At 44.4% G+C, this 17,604-nt stretch overlaps 1 protein-coding gene across 7 annotated transcripts in view; it reads left to right on the top strand.

Annotated features, from left to right (window-relative positions):
* Positions 1-17,604, top strand: part of DGKI (diacylglycerol kinase iota) — a 275,714-nt gene that overhangs the window by 216,424 nt on the left and 41,686 nt on the right. For 5 of the 7 annotated variants that reach the window (XM_081212004.1, XM_081212006.1, XM_081212003.1 and 2 more), the window contains 4 exons: positions 5,771-5,840; positions 7,457-7,497; positions 10,586-10,713; positions 13,083-13,208. In XM_081212004.1, the coding sequence (XP_081068130.1) occupies positions 5,771-5,840; positions 7,457-7,497; positions 10,586-10,713; positions 13,083-13,208 (365 nt within the window). The remainder of the gene's footprint in view (positions 1-5,770; positions 5,841-7,456; positions 7,498-10,585; positions 10,714-13,082; positions 13,209-17,604) is intronic. The other 2 variants (XM_081212007.1, XM_081212005.1) reach the window with 1 other exon arrangement.

The raw sequence follows: 17,604 nt of genomic DNA, 5'->3' as shown, positions 1-17,604 counted from the left end.
GCAGCTAGCATTTCATAGGTGAGGGTCATCGTCTTTGACTGTTTGCCACTGAAATGGTTCCAGTCTCTTTTTAATCCACATTGTGGAGAGGGATAATGTAAAATATGAACTGGAGGGGGGCGGGACAATGAAGTCATTGCAGATGCTTGAAATGAGATTTCTTCCAGGACCTGTACATTTCGGAACAAATCCTTCCTTGAGGGGCTTTTGAACAGCAATTCTCATCAACAGCAAGGGAATTATTGTTGGATTCACTGCAGAGTTCTTTGCTTTTGATGAGGACTGCTGTTAAGAAGTGCTACAGAGGAAAGGCCCTGTTCTGAAATGTGTTGGGCTTGGAAAAAATCTTGTTTCAAGCATATGGAGTTGCTTCCTCTCCTCTTCCCTGTTTTTGGTGCTTTCCAAGTTTTGTGGTTGGTAAAATATGAACTGCCACATTGCCTTCCCTCTGGTGATGGATGTCTCCACCTGTACCAATCAGATTGGCTTGGACAGAAGTCAAGCTTTTCCCCCCACCTGCAAAGTGCTTCTCAGTGTAGTGCTTTGAAAAGGGCTTCTGAAGACCCCTGGGAGCAAAGAAGGTCACCTGACATCATTGCGATGTCAGGTGATAAGTAAGTGGCTCTCCCCACCTGTCAAATGTGGCCCACAAAGGGTTGAGAAAATCATGATTTGGCCTCCCAGGCAGATCTAGTTCCCCACCCCTGATGTATATCAATGAATCCCCCACCCAGTTCCGCAAGTAAGCCTCTTCGAATCCTCTAGTGCATTATCAGTACTTGATTATTACTCATTTTGAATGGACTCCTAGATTCTCTTCAATTTCCCAGGGAGTTATTTATGTATTCTCTGAGCATCTCTTTGAGCTCTCAACCCAAAGCAGCATTGTCTTGTTATCAACCTGTTATGAATTATAGAGAGAAAGGCGGACAGTACCTGCGCGGACAGTACCTTTTAGTTAATAGAACTATCTTCCTGTCTCACTAATAAGGTGTCTGGGGCACTTTTAGATCTCATAAACAAAGTACATTTCATTCCTGGGGCTCCCTGGAGTTTGGAATGGGGAGAGTCAGCAGATAGCATCACCATGAACCCAGCTGCAAATGAGAAACTTGCCTCCAGATGCTGATTTGTGTTCCCTTCCTTTTTCTGTGTGTAGCTTGCTGCAGTATGTTTAATACATAGACACCCACCCTCATGTAAGTGAGAGCTCCACCTCCCTCTGGTTCATCTGCTGTGTTTGGGTTGCCTTCTACAAAGTTACAGGGAGAGAGTCAATAGATTCCGTCTCCGAGTGGATGACTGCCAAAAGCGAAGGCTGCATTGGCTGTGCAGCTGCGCCCAGGAATCTCCCCTCCTCTCTTCTTGTCAAACGATCTTCAGCAGAGTTATCAAAGTCAGTGTTTCTCACATATTTCTCATTCTCTGCATCTTTTACCTAAAGCAGTGTCTGCACTCAAGTTAATTAGTAGATCAGCCAAGCAACAACTGCACTCTTTTCTGCAGCAGAGCCAGCAGGTCTAGGTGTGAGGCTGGCACCACTGCGCCAGCAATCAATGCAGTTTTTTGGGGTGCCCCAAAAATGTGGCTAGGGATGGAGAGGTGCTGTGTCCCAGAATCCTGGAAGAGATTCCAAAGGATGCCTCTCAGATTAAAGTGCAGCCATAGCTGAACCTTTCTGTCTGCAATGTGGGATGCATCGAATATTGCAGGGTCTATCCTGTGGTTTATTTCCACCACTTTCAGTTGTACAATGTACCCTGGAGCTTCCTCCTTTCTGTCCTTTGGTGCCCATCACATCACAATTTTTAGGATTAACTGAGAATTCCTGTGCTGCAAGAACAATTACTGCTTGGGTCTACAGCAAAATGCTGTCAGATGGAGGTTTGCTGCCCAGTGCCCCAGCCAGCGAAAAATTCTGTCTTCCGGAAGAATCTGTCCTGTCCCACCTGCAGTTTTCTTCCCCGCCCCTCTCCAGACTTTCAGTGTGCTGAGGCAGCTGAGCATGCTCAGTCCTTATTGGACCATTTTATTTTTGGGGATGGCAGGGGTTGCCCCCTTAACACCCCCCCTAAAATTGGTACTTCTGCAAACTGCATAGATGTGCATGCTGCTATCATCCTCCTCTTTTACACTGGACATGGTTTAGCTATAATCCTGTTGACACTCACCAAGTGAGGTTCGTGGTTAAATCAATTAATTAAGGTATTACAAATTCGCCATAATTCCCCAGGGCTTGCTGTTTTCCATAGAAAGTAAACTCTCTGAAACTCGCACTCAGAGCAGGGTTCATGCCTAAACATAGGAAGGAGAAGCCATGCTTTGGTTGATTCTGGTGTGTGAAGTGGATGGAGGATTTATGTGATAGAAATAGTTCTTGCAAAAGCAGCACAAGTCAGGCTTGGCTTCTGGGTTTGCCATATCTTTGAATCTCTTGGGAGCTTGTATGAGAAGGGTGTCGGGAGCATCATTTACTTCTCCATCCTGCATAACGAAGGAGGGAAGTGGATGATAGATAGACGACTTAAAACAAGCCCGGAGGCAGCAGCTAATAAGACGAATCTTGCAGCTTCTCATGGGACCAACGTAAAGGCCATTAACCACCAGCAGAAATCTCATGCCAAGCTAATGAGCATCAGCTTGGTCGTGAGAAATTAGAGATGGAGTCTTTCAATGAATTAAACCCTAATTGTTGTAACAGTATGGTTTTAGAAATTGCCCAGGCAGAGAGGGCTGGCTTCTTGCACACCAAGAATGCATGAGCCAAGAACAGTTGTTTTTTTGGAGTCGACCACAATCCAGATGGTATTTACAGTTCAGTTGCATATTTTTGGCCATGGTGCTAAGAGCCTCTAGCAGGCTGCAATGTTTAAACAACAACAACATGGGACAGGCTAGTGCTCCACATTTGTTTACTTTCCTCGGTGCACATTTTAGAGGCTGTATTTTAAAACTAAACACCCATTTAACATAACTCAGAAGATTTGACCAATGACATCAATGGCTAGCCATGATGCTGTATAATTGCTCCACTGCTGAAGGCTGTATGCCTCTTAACATCAGTTTCCGTGGAGCACAAACATGGGAGAGTGCTGTTGTGCTTGTATCTGGCTGCCAAGCTTCCCACAGGGATCTAGTTGACCACAGTGAGAAGAGGACACAGGGCTGGATGAGCCTTTGGTCTGCTCCTCTAGGTATGTTCTTATGACACTGCCAATACATTATTGCCCCGGTTACTGACTGCTCAGCTTATATGCAATTATTCTCATATCGATTCACAATAGCCCGGTATACTCCATCACAAAAGTTCAAAAATACCCATAGGAGTGATTCTCACTACTGAAAATTGGCCTGGCTGTGTGGCAAGCTCCAGGTATCGTACAATTGGCTGAGCAACCATCCGTCATGGCATGGCATGTCCAGATAGATTTTCAATCTGCAATGAAAGTGTGTGGGTGTAATCGTCATTGCAGCCTAAAAACCAATTGGGGAAAATAATAATCTGACAAATGCATGGCTGTTTGGCTCACTCATTGATTTTATTGTCCAGCCGGGGGCAATTTTTCAGTCATGTGAATCTACCCCGAGGAGTTCATTCATGCATGCATGTCACTCAGTGGCTCACACCTGAATGTGTGAGGTGATTCCTTTGGAAAGTGTTGCTTAGGAGATTCCATGGAAGCTCTTTCTCTGGGAAACTGATTGGTGCTGAGACTGGGTCAGTATTAGCTACACAGATTGGCACCAGCTCTCCAGAGTTTCAGACAGGAGCCCCTCATTTCCTACCTGGAAATGCGAGGGGTTTAACCTGGCACATTTTGCAAGCAAAGTATGTGCTTTTCCCACGAGCCTTTCCCTTTCTGTACTGTTTCCCACATGGAAGTGTCCCTAGTGGCTGTTGCCACTATCACCTGGCAGATAGGCACGTGGGAGCTCACTTTCCATATACAATCCTGATTAAGCATTTAAATTCACAATAAAGCAATATTTGCAAAAGTTTAATACAGTGGTACCTCGGGTTAAATACTTAATTCGTTCCTGGCGTCCATTCTTAACCTGAAACTGTTCTTAACCTGAAGCACCACTTTAGCTAATGGGGCCTCCCACTGCTGCTGTGCCACCAGAGCAGGATTTCTGTTCTCATCCTGAAGCAAAGTTCTTAACCCGAGGTACTATTTCTGGGTTAACGGAGTCTGTAACCTGAAGCGTATGTAACCTGAAGCGTCTGTAATTTGAGGTACCACTGTATTGTAGCTGTTGCTGGACCATACCTTAGGCAGCACCCAGAGCATGGGTAGGCAAACTAAGGCCCAGGGGCCAGATCCAGCCCAATCGCCTTCTAAATCTGGCCCACAGACGGTCCAGGAATCAGCATGTTTTTACATGAGTAGAATGTGTCCTTTTATTTAAAATGCATCTCTGGATTATTTGTGGAGCATAGGAATTCGTTCATCCCCCCCCCCCAAAAATAATCTGGCCCCCCCCACAAGGTCTAAGGGACAGTGGACCGGCTGAAAAAGTTTGCTGACCCCGCCACTGCTTCCCCATCACCAGAACTCTGTGTTTACTTGAAGTAAAGCCATTTTTCACATGCAATCCTAAGCATGTTTATTTGAAAGCTAACTCTGCAATATCAACAGGACTTTGTAGGAAACATGTTGTTAGACAAAGCAATCCCTCCAGCTATCACCTTGAAAATAACTTTTAGGTTAAATGCAGTTAATAACCATATCTGCACCAACATTTCAGTGGCAGGATTTATGATAAAATAAAACTGCTATTGCAGCATCCCCACAAGATAACTGATATCTGCGATACGCTATATTACTCAGTGTTAAATGTGATGGATAAGTGTCTTAAGTGTGTTTTCCTCACCTTTGCACCAGGCCTAGCAAACTCAGTCCAATCCATCCTGTGAGTCAAGACTCGCTCCCATTAACCTTCTAACTCAGAAGGAGGAAGAAATTCTTATTGCCCGACGTTGATATATTTCATATTATTTGCAACTATGCGAATGGTGCAGTGTTACGGAAATATATTAAGACTCGGAAAAACTGTTCTTTGCCCAAGGGGACACACTTCTCTGCATTAAATAAATAAGTGGGAGGGGAGTTGACAAGGTAGCTAATTCTGGGGATTTGACTGTAACAATCATGGAGCATTGGTGGTGGTAGGGAGCAAATTGCCTTTCAGATCTAGTACTGTATTTAATTAACTAATTGCCTGAACATGTTTATGGTGCCATCTCTCTCCCTTGCTTGAGTCCCTCCTTCTGTGTGGCCTGTGAATTATCTTCTGAATCCTTTAAGCACACGTAGTGGCATTTGTCCACAACCCTCAATCCCCTCCACACTGGGAGCCAGAGTGGTGTAGTGGTTAAGAGCGATAGACTTGTAATCTGGTGAACCGGGTTCGCGTCTCCGCTCCTCCACATGCAGCTGCTGGGTGACCTTGGGCTAGTCACACTTCCTTGAAGTCTCTCAGCCCCACTCACCTCACAGAGTGTTTGTTGTGGGGGAGGAAGGGAAAGGAGAATGTTAGCTGCTTTGAGACTCCTTCGGGTAGTGATAAAGTGGAATATCAAATCCAAACTCTTCTTCTCCTATCACCATTGCCTCCACAATGTCTGTCTTTGTCTCTGAGCTTCTTGGGGCCTTTCTGTTTTACCTATAAGTTGTCCTTTGCAGTGATGGCCAAAAATGAAGAACAACTCCTCCTCCTCCTCATTATTTCTTAATTTTTTCCTCCCTCCTCCTCTTGTTCTATCCAGGACCAGGAAACCTCTTTCCCAAGAGCATTGTCGGTTCAGAGGCTTTCTCCTAGATGGTGCTTCCTAGATGGTAAGTGCAGAAGATGGTTTCATTCATCCTTGCATCAAAGAGGACGTAGGCTGTTTATACACTAAACCTTTAAAGCACATTCTGAACACATTCTTTCTCTCAAAAGAAATCTGGACACTGTAGTTTACCCCTCACAGAGTTACAATTTCCAGCAAGCCTTAACAAACTACAGTGCCCAGAATTCTTTTAGGAAATGAATGTGCTTTACTGGTATCGTGTATACACAGTCTGAGGAATCTACTTAGACACTCACATTTCAGAGTTTTGCCAAGGGTAACTGTAGTGGCGGACCTTGGTGTCTCAAATTTCAGTGGCACCCTGTGTGGCGCCAAAATCCAGTGCCCCCTGCCTCTTGTCTCCCATTCCGTTCAGCCCAGACACTGAGATCCAGGGCTGAGCGCCTTCGGGTGGTTCCCTCACTGCAAGAAGTGAAGCTACAGGGAACCAGGCACAGGGCCTTCTCGGTAGTGGCACCCACCCTGTGGAACACCCTCCCGTCAAGGAAATAAACAATTATCTGACATCTGAAGGCAGCCCTGTTTAGGGAAGTTTTTAATGTTTGATGTTTTATCACATTTATTTATTTATTTATTTTTATTCTGTTGGGAGCCGCCCAGAGTAGCTGGGGAAACCCAGCCAGATGGGTGGGGTATGTATGTCTGTATGAATGAATGAATGAATGAATGAATAAATAAATAAATAAATACAGCAATAGTGGTAGATCCTGCTCCAGCATCCAGAAGCTCTGAACCCAGTGTGACCATACCTGTCACATTCCCCTAGAGAAGCCTCTGATAACTGAAGCTTTTCTAGCTGTCCTTAAAATGAATCTTGAATCTACTGTCTGTTAAATCAATACATGTGTGTATTCCATTATCATCCACCATCAAGACGATCAGTTGTTGTTGACGATGTGTGTAATGTTAATTATGGAGAGTACGGCTGGTGTCCTGTAGCACCTGCTAGCTGAGATGTCACTTGGTAATACATTTCTCCCCCCTACCCCAGAAGAGACAAGGGGGAACCCCTGGGAAAATCCTGCCATTTTGGAAATATGTTATTATCAAACAAGAGTATTGCAACACTATTTCCTTGCCTTATTTGTCTACTTATTTATTTCCCATGCTGGTCTTACAAAGTTTCAAAATAAAATGCGTAACTGAAATGCAGGTCCATTCTACACATGATTGCTAATATACCATCTGTCCATCAAATGTCTTAAATCACACGCACAAACAACACATGGTCACATGTTACAGGGTAATCCTATTCATGCTTATTATAGGCTGTATGATTATATAACAGACAAAGGCTGCAAGATCAAACACCCCAGGGTCTCAGTGAGCTTTACGTGCACATGTACTTTGCCAGCACTTTATACTGTAAGCCTTCGGATGAAGGGTGTTGCATAAATTTAATAAATAAAATAAATGAATAGCATGGTTGAAGCATCAAAATAGAATAGTTGGGTGCTGGGTTGTTGTTGTTTTGGTATGTAAGAGTTTTTACCGCTAAGATTTTTGCTGAACTTTTAGAAGAAGAAGAAATAGCAAGCTTTAAGAACATTTTTCCTCCAGACCTTTTCTTTAATGTAGTTATTTCCTTCTTATTTCCAGCAACTTCGGCCGATCGCTTTTACCGCATCGACAGATCTCAGGTATGCCACAGCACCTTTTCTTCCTTTCATTCCCCTTAAAGCAATCCTTGCCAACGTAGTGCTCTGATTGTATTTTGTACTCCCACTAGTCCCAGCCAGCCCAGTCAAAAACATCTGGAGTCTGAAACATCTGGAAGGCACTAGGTTGGCAAAGGAACTGCTTTAAAAGATTATGTCAGAAGGTACAGGATTGGATTTACCATTATACTTCAGATAACAGGACAATAACCAAATAGCAACATCTTGTTATATCTAATTGTTTATCAGTTGCAGAATTGGGGCAGATGATCAAGTGTCCATCTATAGGATACGATTGATCTGTGATGTTCAGTGACCTCAGAAGGAGATGGACTCTCCTACCCTGGAAGTTTTTAAACAGAGGTTGGATGGCCATCTGTCGGGGACACTTTAGCTGTGATTCCTTCACTTCAGGGGTTGGACTAGATGAACCGTGGGGTCTCTTTCAACTCTACAATTCTATGATTCTAAGCAATGCTGAATTAAAATTCTAGGATGTGCTGCACATTTTTTTGCAACCCAGGACTCCAAATCTCAGAGAAAACTTGAGCCGGTGGTTTAAATGTTGGAACCTCAAATTCAAAAATATCGGAGACTCTTGCATTCAGTAGAGTATGAATTAAATAAAACACCCTGTGTGAACTGGCAGGAGACAGCCAAAGTCAAAAGAACATTCAGAGGCAAAAAGGATCTGCTCTGTCTTCCTGGCTCAAACCCAGTTTGATGTCTAATAGCACAACTTTCGTCTCCTTTCTTGCTTATCTTTCTGTGCTCGGGACAGCTGCATTTTAAAAAGTAAATCTCTGCGTTTATCTCCTTTTGCTGTTTACAGTCTGCCTGAAATCCTAATCCACTGCATGGGAGATAAGATAACTCTGGAAATTATGATAATGTTACAAGCCAGTACAAAATACATCTCCATGCTTTAAAAGCACATCAAACTAATGGTACCGACATTTGTCAGAAATGTAGCACTTTGTGTGCATGTTTAGCACTTACTGGAAGTTTCGCAAACAGCAGTAGTAATTCTGTTTAGGCTTCCTTTTCTAAAAAACAAAACAACATTTATTGGCTGTGCAGCTGCAACAAACTAACTAAAGGTGTGTTTGATGCTTTCTGGGACTATGAGCAGAGCCCTATTGCATCAGACCAATGGTCCATCCATTCCAGCATCCCATCTACTGTATATATTTCTGCTGCAGTCCTATAGAATGTGTGGAGCTCAATGTGATGTGTGTATAAAGGTAAAGGTAAAGGGACCCTTGACCGTTAAGTCCAGTTGCGAACGACTCTGGGGTTGCAGCACTCATCTCGCTTTACTGGCCGAGGGAACTGATGTTTGTCCACAGACAGTTTTTCCGGGTGATGTGGCCAGCATGACTAAGCCACTTCTGGTGAACCAGAGCAGCGCACAGAAATGCTGTTTACCTTCCCGCCGGAGTGGTACCTATTTATCTACTTGCACTTTGATGTTTTTTCGAGCTGCTAGGTTGCCAGGAGCAGGGACCGAGCAACGGGAGCTCACCCCATTGTGGGGATTTGAACCGCCAACCTTCTGATCAGCAAGCCCAAGAGGCTTTGTGGTTTAGACCACAGCGCCACCCACATCCACAATGTGTGTATACTTGGAAATAAATCCCATTGAATTCAACAGAACCTATTCCCCAATCATTTCCCTTTAGCATTTTTTCAGCCCCATAACAATATTTTATGGTCGCCTGCTTCATTTTATAGGAGGGAATTGAAACTGGGAGAAGGAGCAAATGGGGCACTGCCCCACTAACCTCAGCCTCTGCTCAGCCAGACTCAACCAGCCTGTCTTCTTACTTACATGCAATCCTGGCAGTAGCACTGCCAATCATCTTCCTCCTCCTTAGTCACAGTGTGAACATCCAGGGAGTAGGATGGAGACAAAACTAGAATTAGTTGGCTCTGCCTGACATTAGTGCTGGCTTCACCTGATTTTGGTCTCCCTGCTTTCTGCCCAGCCAGTCCCAATGGGCAGCTGTCCCCGCTGAGATGGTGACTTATAGCCACCCAGTGAGTCTAACACTATGTACCAATGGCCCAGTTCCAACCCACTCTCCACTGTTTGCAAGAGTCATGGAATCATAGAACTGTAGAGAGTTGGGAGGGACCCCAAGAGTCATTCAGGAATCTCAGCTAAAGCATTTATGACAGGTGACCACCCAACCTCTGCTTAAAAACCTCCAAGGAAGGAGAGGCCACAACCTCCCGAGGGAGACTATTCCACTGTCAAACAGCTCTTACTGTCAGAAAGTTTTTTTCCTGATGCTTTGTTGGAATCTCCTTTCTTGTAACTTGAAGCCATTGGTTCAAGTCTTTCAGTAAAAGCACCCAGCTTGTGGTGGTCAGTTGAAATCTCTGTGCATATTGACTCCTCCTTAAGGCCAGCCATTCACCATGCACAAGATCCAGGGGTGGCTTTGGTTGTTTGTTTTTGCATTATATGGTGTGTTGGGAAATAAAAGACATTTCTGGTGCTGTCCCCTTAATGGACTTCTTTGTGTGGTGTTTGGACACACATGCTTGGTTATCTAAGGACATAAGAAGAGCCTGCTGGATCAGGCCAGCGACCCATCAGTTCCAACATCCTGTTTTCACAGTATCCAGTCAGATGCTTGTGGGAAACCTCTATATAGCCCCCAACCACAAGAGCATTCTCTCCTTCCTGCAGTTTCCAGCAACTTGCATCCAAAAGCATTACTGCCCCTGATCATGATGGCAGAGTGTAGCCAACGTAGCTGATCAATAGGACTTTTCCTCCATTAATTTGTCTAATCCTGTTTTAAAGTATCGGTGGCCATCACTGTCTCCTGTGGGAGTGAGTGCCATCGTTTAATTATGCATTGCATGAATAAGTTTCCTTCTGTATTTTCTATCTACAAGGAAAGCTTTTGTATGGGAAGGATTTTCAGTTCCCTTCCACGTAATGGCCATGACCTGCTAATCATGGCGAACACTTTCTTTATGTCTAGAAATTGAATTCCATTGAGTTCATTGTGCACAAACTATGGATTAATCATTCACTCTCATGCTGTTGCTGCAGGAACATTTGCACTTCGTGACTGAAATTTCGCAGGACGAGATTTTTATTCTGGACCCAGAAATGGTGGCAACGCAGCCTGCAGAGACGCCTCCAGGAATGCCTGATCTGGTAGTGGAGCAGGCCTCTGGGTAAATTTCTTCTTTCCCCCCAGCATGAAGTGGGATCTGGAAGTCTCTGTACATATCTTTCCTTTGTATAATGGGAGCTGCTCCAGAGGACAGTTTCATGCATTCATCATTGTGAAGAGTACAAAAAGGGAGAAAGTGTTCATACAGGCTAAATTTCAAACCAGAGATGTGTGACTAATGTTTGCTCCTTTGAGAGATGCAAGGACTCAGCCTACATGGGAATTAGGCATCCTGCTTGCTTCAGGTTACCCAGATACCAGTTATTGGTCCTGATGGTTTTAACTGCCAGTGACTTCTGAATTTTTGCTCCTCTGACTTAGACTAAATAAAGGAACATTAGTTTTATGCAATTTTATGCAAACTGCTTCAAAGAATTTAGAACCTGTTTGATTGGTGCTACTTTCCTAAAGGCATCCTGGGAATTTATTTGTTTATTTTGCTTAGAGGTTTCTTCACCAGAAATGGTCACAGTTCAGAAAAAAAGAAGAAGGTACAATGAAACATCTGTCTTATCTACTTCAAACTGAAGATTCTTGTGCATTGTAAGAAATGCCTTTTAGATTTTCACAACAAATCTTAATTGCATTTCATCAGTGTTGTGTCTGAAATAGTACATGAGTGACAACCCAGATGGCAGGAGTATCAGGAGTTCAGCTGAAGAGCCCTCTTGCAACCTTATAAGATTGGCAGGTGAAAATAATGGTTAAGGAAACATGCAAGAGTATGAGAAGAGTTGTGAATAATCAACTCTGCAGAGAAGCAAGGCATGGAATGATCATCTTCTGGGAATAGTAATATGGATGAATCAGACAGTTTCAGTTTGCCCCCACACCTGCAAAGGAGCCTCAGAGACAGTACTGGAATTAGAGTTATATTTATTCGAAATAGAACAAGTTGGAGAAGCAGCAAACCAACTTCAACCCAATTAACCCAGCTTCAACTAAATTCAAGAAGTACAGGCAGGTGAGGGTTTAACTCATTCTGGTAGGGAAGCATCTCTCAAGCCTTCCTGGGCACATGTTCCAGCCTCAGACAGGAGCTCTCCAGCAAAGGATGTGGAGCAGTAAACAAACACCTTCCTTGCCGGGGTACTGAGCAATCATCTTAGGTGTGCATGCCAGCCCTCGAGGATGCCTCCATGTCACCCCAAACACAAAGTACTGGCAGATCTCCGAAGGGTGTCCTCTACCCAATAACACCTCATTTCCCTCATTATCTCTTCACCCATTCTTTCCTTCCCTGTCCATGCTTCATGCTGCAACAAGCACCATCCACACCACTGCAGGAATGCTGAATGAACTGAACAATGTGAAGCAGGCAAAAGGCAGGCGGGTTCCTAGGCCAATCAGGCTGCACACACACACACACACACACACACACACACACACACACACCAAAATAAAAATACTGTTCCTTCAGCGGATGATTTGCTAATGCCCACATTGCACATAGGAAAAGAGGAAGCTTGCAAACCAGTAAAGAGGAAGAATTGGCTTATTAAACCCTCACTTTGCTGTCTTAGCATGTGATCCCCTCATCCTCTCCCTTTGGAAGTGACAAGCTCCTGAGCTGTCTTCTGGAGCAAGGAAGGGGTGGGGAAAAATATGCACCCACTTTAGAGGTGGGAGTGAAATTTTCTCAGTCTCTCATTTAGCCCGTCTTCTGTTTGCCCCATGTCTGCTGCAGTTTGCAATTGCTGCTTGATTGTAAAACAAAACAAAACAAAACAAACTTAAAAGCAGTTCACTAAAAAGTCAGCATGTAAATTTTCCCTAATATACCAAGGCTGGCTTGCAACTTCACCTGTTAGAAAAAAATCCCTAATTTATGTATTTTTGCATTCAGTTTACTGATTTGTGTGCACTAATACATTGGTACCTCTGGTTGCGAATGGGATCTGTTCTGGAGCCCCGTTCACAACCTGAGCAGAACGCAACCTGCGTCTGCACATGCGCGGGTCGCAATTCGCCACTTCTGCACATGCGTGTGATGTCATTTTGAGCATCTGCGCATGCGCGAGCGATGAAACCCAGAAGTAACCCTTTCCGGTACTTCCGAGTCTCCGCGGGATGCAACCTGAAAATGCTCAACCTGAAGCAAACACAATACGAGGCATGACTTTACACCTCCACCCCCCCAATGCATTGTTTTTGGCATGAGCACAGAATTTCAACATTTGGAGAAGCACGAATTTAGCCGTGTTTCAGTTAGCGTGTGGGTTCCTGAAGTGCTAATTAAGTAGGTTCACATTTGAAAAGGTGAACCGAGCAGCACTACCCCACCCCCCCGCTCCCCACCCCACCCAAAAATAAAGCAAAAACTCCCATCTGAGAATAATGGTGTTTTCCATTTGGAAATCTTTTTCTCAGAATATCAGATCGGTGGAATCCTGCTGTTCGAAAGCGCATGCTGAGCGACAGCGGCCTGGGGAAGATGTCCCCTCACTACGAGGTACCTGAGAAACAAAAGGAGGCCAGCAAGACGCACATGCCGCAGTAAGAGCCCTCTGCATTTCTCTGCTTGACGCTGCATTGCAACCACCACCAAAGGCAATTTTACCTGCTCTTTTACAATGCGTTTTCGATACACTGTTCTGATGTGCTCTGCATTCTCTGCTTTCTCTCAATCTGCCTCATACTTTTTCATCTTTTTTGTTTCTTTTAAATCTACGTTGTGCACCCTTGATTCAAACTAAGCCAGGGCATATCTGAACCGCAAAGTCTAGGGAATGTTGCAACATTTGAACGAGGAAGAAGAGAATGTACGAAGCTGCTTTATATATTGAGTCAGACCATTGGTGTATGTATGGCATGTTAGGTGAAGGGCAGTACCTCTGGTGGGGGACATGTCCCCCCTTGGTCCCCACCCTACACTCAGATCTCACTCAGATCTAGCATGTGACAGCGGCCACATCCCAGGAAACAGTTTGACTGGGTGGCTAAACCAGGCAAGGGTAGACGATGAGTCTTCAACCCTCAGTGAGTTAGGGACTTTGCGGAAGAGACCAATAATGGGTTCAATGGTCAGGAAGGCTGTTTCTGTACATTCTGCAGAGGGAAATGAGGGGCAGATGGGGCTCATCAATCTGGGAAGGTATCCCACCTAGGAGAAGGAAAACTTTGGTGTTAAACCTCCACTGCTTTGCAGCTATACTCAATTGGGATAAAGGCTTCGGGAACAAACCCTTAGGAATAACCTCTATCTGCTGTCTTGTGGGACACCTTTGGGAGAATGCTTATACACATGCAGTTGTACCTTGGTTTTCGAACAGCTTAGTTCATGAACAACTTGGAACTCGGAAGTAGCTGTTTCAGTTTGCAAACTTTGCCTTGGACACTGAGTGTCCGGCGTGGCTTCCGATTGGCTGCAGGATGCTTCTGCAGCCAATTGGAAGCCGCACCTTGGTTTCTGAATGGTTTGGAAGTCGAACAGACTTCCGGAATGCACTCTGTTAAAAAACTAAGAGTACCACCGTACATAACTATATGCGTGCGCGCGTGCGCGCGTGCGTGCGCGCACACACACACACTTGTCACAAGAAGCATTTTAGGTCTGCTTAAATTGGCCATGTCAAATCTTTATGGTGCTCTCTGTGTATCTTGGAAATTTATTTTTGAAACACTCACCAGGCTGTCCTGACCTTTCTTGGATCATGTGGGCAAAGCACATCACAACTCCAAGACCCAGGGCTGGGGGCCTCTGGAATGCCTGAGCTATAAATCTAAACAGCAACACTTTCAAATTCTAGCTGGCCATAAATGAAGCTTCTCTGAAGGGAAGACAAAAGGGGGGGGGGGGAGAGAGAAAGAGAATCCATTCCCTGACCCTTAGCAGCATTCCAGAGCAACTTGAATACAGTGGTACCTCGGGTTACATACGCTTCAGGTTGCATACACTTCAGGTTACAGACTCCGCTATCCCAGAAATATTATCTTGGGTTAAGAACTTTGCTTCAGGATGAGAACAGAAATCGTGTGGCGGTGGTGGGGCAGCAGTGGGAGGCCCCATTAGCTAAAGTGGTGCTTCAGGTTAAGAACAGTTTCAGGTTAAGAACGGACCTCCGGAATGAATTAAGTACTTAACCTGAGGTGCCACTGTAACTGTAGGCTCATCCATGACAGTTTTTGTAACGGACAAGAAAGACAGGAGTGCACTCTGTGAAGAACAGCTAGTGATGGTTCTTAAGATGGTACATTAATCTAGAGTCCCAAATTTACTTGCATTTTCACCCCTTTTTTGGCCCATGTACATTCTTGCCCTCCTGGTTCAGAATTATAACATGGAGGCAGAAGAAGGAAGCGCATAGAATGAAAGCAATTGCACCACACTCTCTTTCCTTCTGTTTGTCTTGCATCACAATTTCTGCACAATTTTTACCTTTAGCACAATTTCATTTCCACCCCACCTTTCCTTCGGGGAGCTCAGATTGGCATCCGCGTTCACCTCTCTGCATTGTGCTTCTTGTACACCATGTAGAGATGATTGCATTTCGGCAGCATGCAAACTGTTTAAATAGCTTATAAATAAAATAAATCTGCAGAACACCCCTTTGAAGTTGGCTAGGTTGAGAAGACCATGGGGATTTTAACTCTGACCCTAGCCTGACTGTCTAGAATCTGACCATGGCTCCAGACTACCTCTTCAGCAGCTGATTTTTAAATTTATTGCTTTATTTGGCAAATTTTAGAATGACCTGCTGGTTTATTCACATATACAATAAAAAAAATGTTCCCTCTCTCCTATGTGGTCAGACTTCAGACTTTGTTTTGTGAAGGCCACATTTACATGATGCATGTCTTGATCTTGAGACACATGGGAGTTTTTCTAATTTATATCTGGTGTACAATTTATACATTTTTTGTCCAAACTGATTGCTGAAATTGACTTGGTTTTTTAAAATAGAAGGTATTCAAGACTTTTGGCTCCTCAATCCTGATTTAAGCATCCTTTCTTCTCCTCTTGATAGTGATGTAGAACTGTGGTAAATGAGGACTGAAATATGTGAGGACTGGGGCAGGATTCTCACGCATTTGTTCCCTCAGCATTTACTGCATCTGCCACCAGGGGCAGGGGCTCTGACAGGTGTCAGCAGTAGCCTGGCCAGGAAGTCCTGGCCTGTGAAGGACTTAACATATGACTGCCAAAGTTGGCTGCCATTGAGAAGACAGGAGGCAGTGTAGTAATTAGAGGGTTGGACCAGGACCTGGGAGTCCAGAGTTCAAATCTCCACTGAGTGACCTTGTGTCACTAACTCACAGCCTAACCTATCTCACAGTGTTGTTTTTGTGGGTTATAAGTGTCAATAATTAGTAAGTAAGAGCATACCCTCCAACATTTTTCTGATGAAAATGGGTACATCCCATTTCATAATGATAATTTTACTATTTATATGCCACACAACTTATTGGGTTGCCCCAGCACTCTGGGCAGCTTCAAACATATATAATAACATAATAAAACATAAATGCACCAAAAAACTTCGCTAAACAGAATTGCCTTCAAATGGCTCAGAGGTCAGATAACTCCATACCTTCCAACATTTCTCCAATGAAAATAGGGACATCCTAGGGCAGGGGTCTGCAACCTGCGGCTCCGGAGCCGCATGTGGCTCTTTTACACCTTTGCCGTGGCTCCGGGGCGGATACTAGCGAGGGGAGGAGGCGCATTGTGCGCCCCGACACTCCCCACTGTGGCAGGCGCTGTACTGGCTGTGACGTCGCATGGGGGCCCATGCAAGGGGCATGTACGCTGGTCACTGCATTGAAAGGGGGCATGTACGCTGGTCACTGTTTTGAAGGGGAGTGAACACACACACCAAAAAAGGGAACTTGTTAATTTAATGTTTATTTCTATGAGGAGGAGTAATTCTGAGGGGTCAAACAAAGAAATAATAAAAAAGTGACAAAAAAGTTATTTTTATAATGACGAGTTTTGTGGCTCCCAGTTTTTGTTTTTTTTCCGGAAATGGGTCCAAGTGGCTCTTTTTGTCTTAAAGGTTGCAGACGCCTGTCCTAGGGAAAAGCGGGACATTCTGGGATCAAATCATAAACTGGGACAGCTTCTCTAAGACAGGGACGTCTCTGGAAGGGTCTGTAAGAGTGGTCATTGGAACATCAGATGAGTGAGGGAAAACTTAAGTATACCCAAGTAACATGGGCCTGTTTTATTGTATTTTAAATATATTGCAAACTATCACAAGAACTTTGGTTAGCAGGCTGGGTATAAATACTGAAAGTGAACAAATTAATATGCTAGCAAGAGTCTTGTTGAGCAACAGCAATGACAGCTTTGCCACAATGTGTGCTCCTTGCGATCTAAATTCGAAACATGCCAGTTTGGTTGTGCGAATGGGATCGGGATGCAGCCATATGCCCTACATCTGGGAAGGACTCCTCCAACCAAACTGAGTTTGCCTAATTTCAACTGATGTTGGGCTGCTTGTCATTTCCTGCCATCGTCCTTGGGCAAAACACCAAACCAAAATTCTGTCTGCATTAATTAAACCTAGGCGAATGACATTTTCCTTGCATTTGGCCCTCTAGCCCTCCTGGTGTTTGAGGTCAGGGGTAGATGGCACACAGCTGCTTCTGGTGAGAACAGGAACATTTTTGGGTGCTGTCCAGATGTGGTGGTGAAAAAAGAGTATACTATAAAGTGTTGAATTGCTGCCATCCTCTCCCATTCCTATTCTCAGTGAATAATGTTTTTTATATAATTCAAATTCCGTGAAGTGGAAGCAAGATTGCTCTTTCCCCCTCCTCCGAATCTTGGAAGCAGAGACTCTTAATTATGTTTTTGTAGCATCTCTGCACCTGACGCATCGTGGAGGAAATTTGCCCTGCTGACAAATTGCTCTGGCAGGTAGTGACACACAAAATGCACCCACATGCC

This window comes from Podarcis bocagei (assembly GCF_964188305.1).
Source record: "Podarcis bocagei genome assembly, chromosome: 10".
NCBI lineage: Eukaryota > Metazoa > Chordata > Lepidosauria > Squamata > Lacertidae > Podarcis > Podarcis bocagei.
Note: the sequence above shows the minus strand (reverse complement) of the source record. Positions and strands in the feature narration are given on the sequence as shown.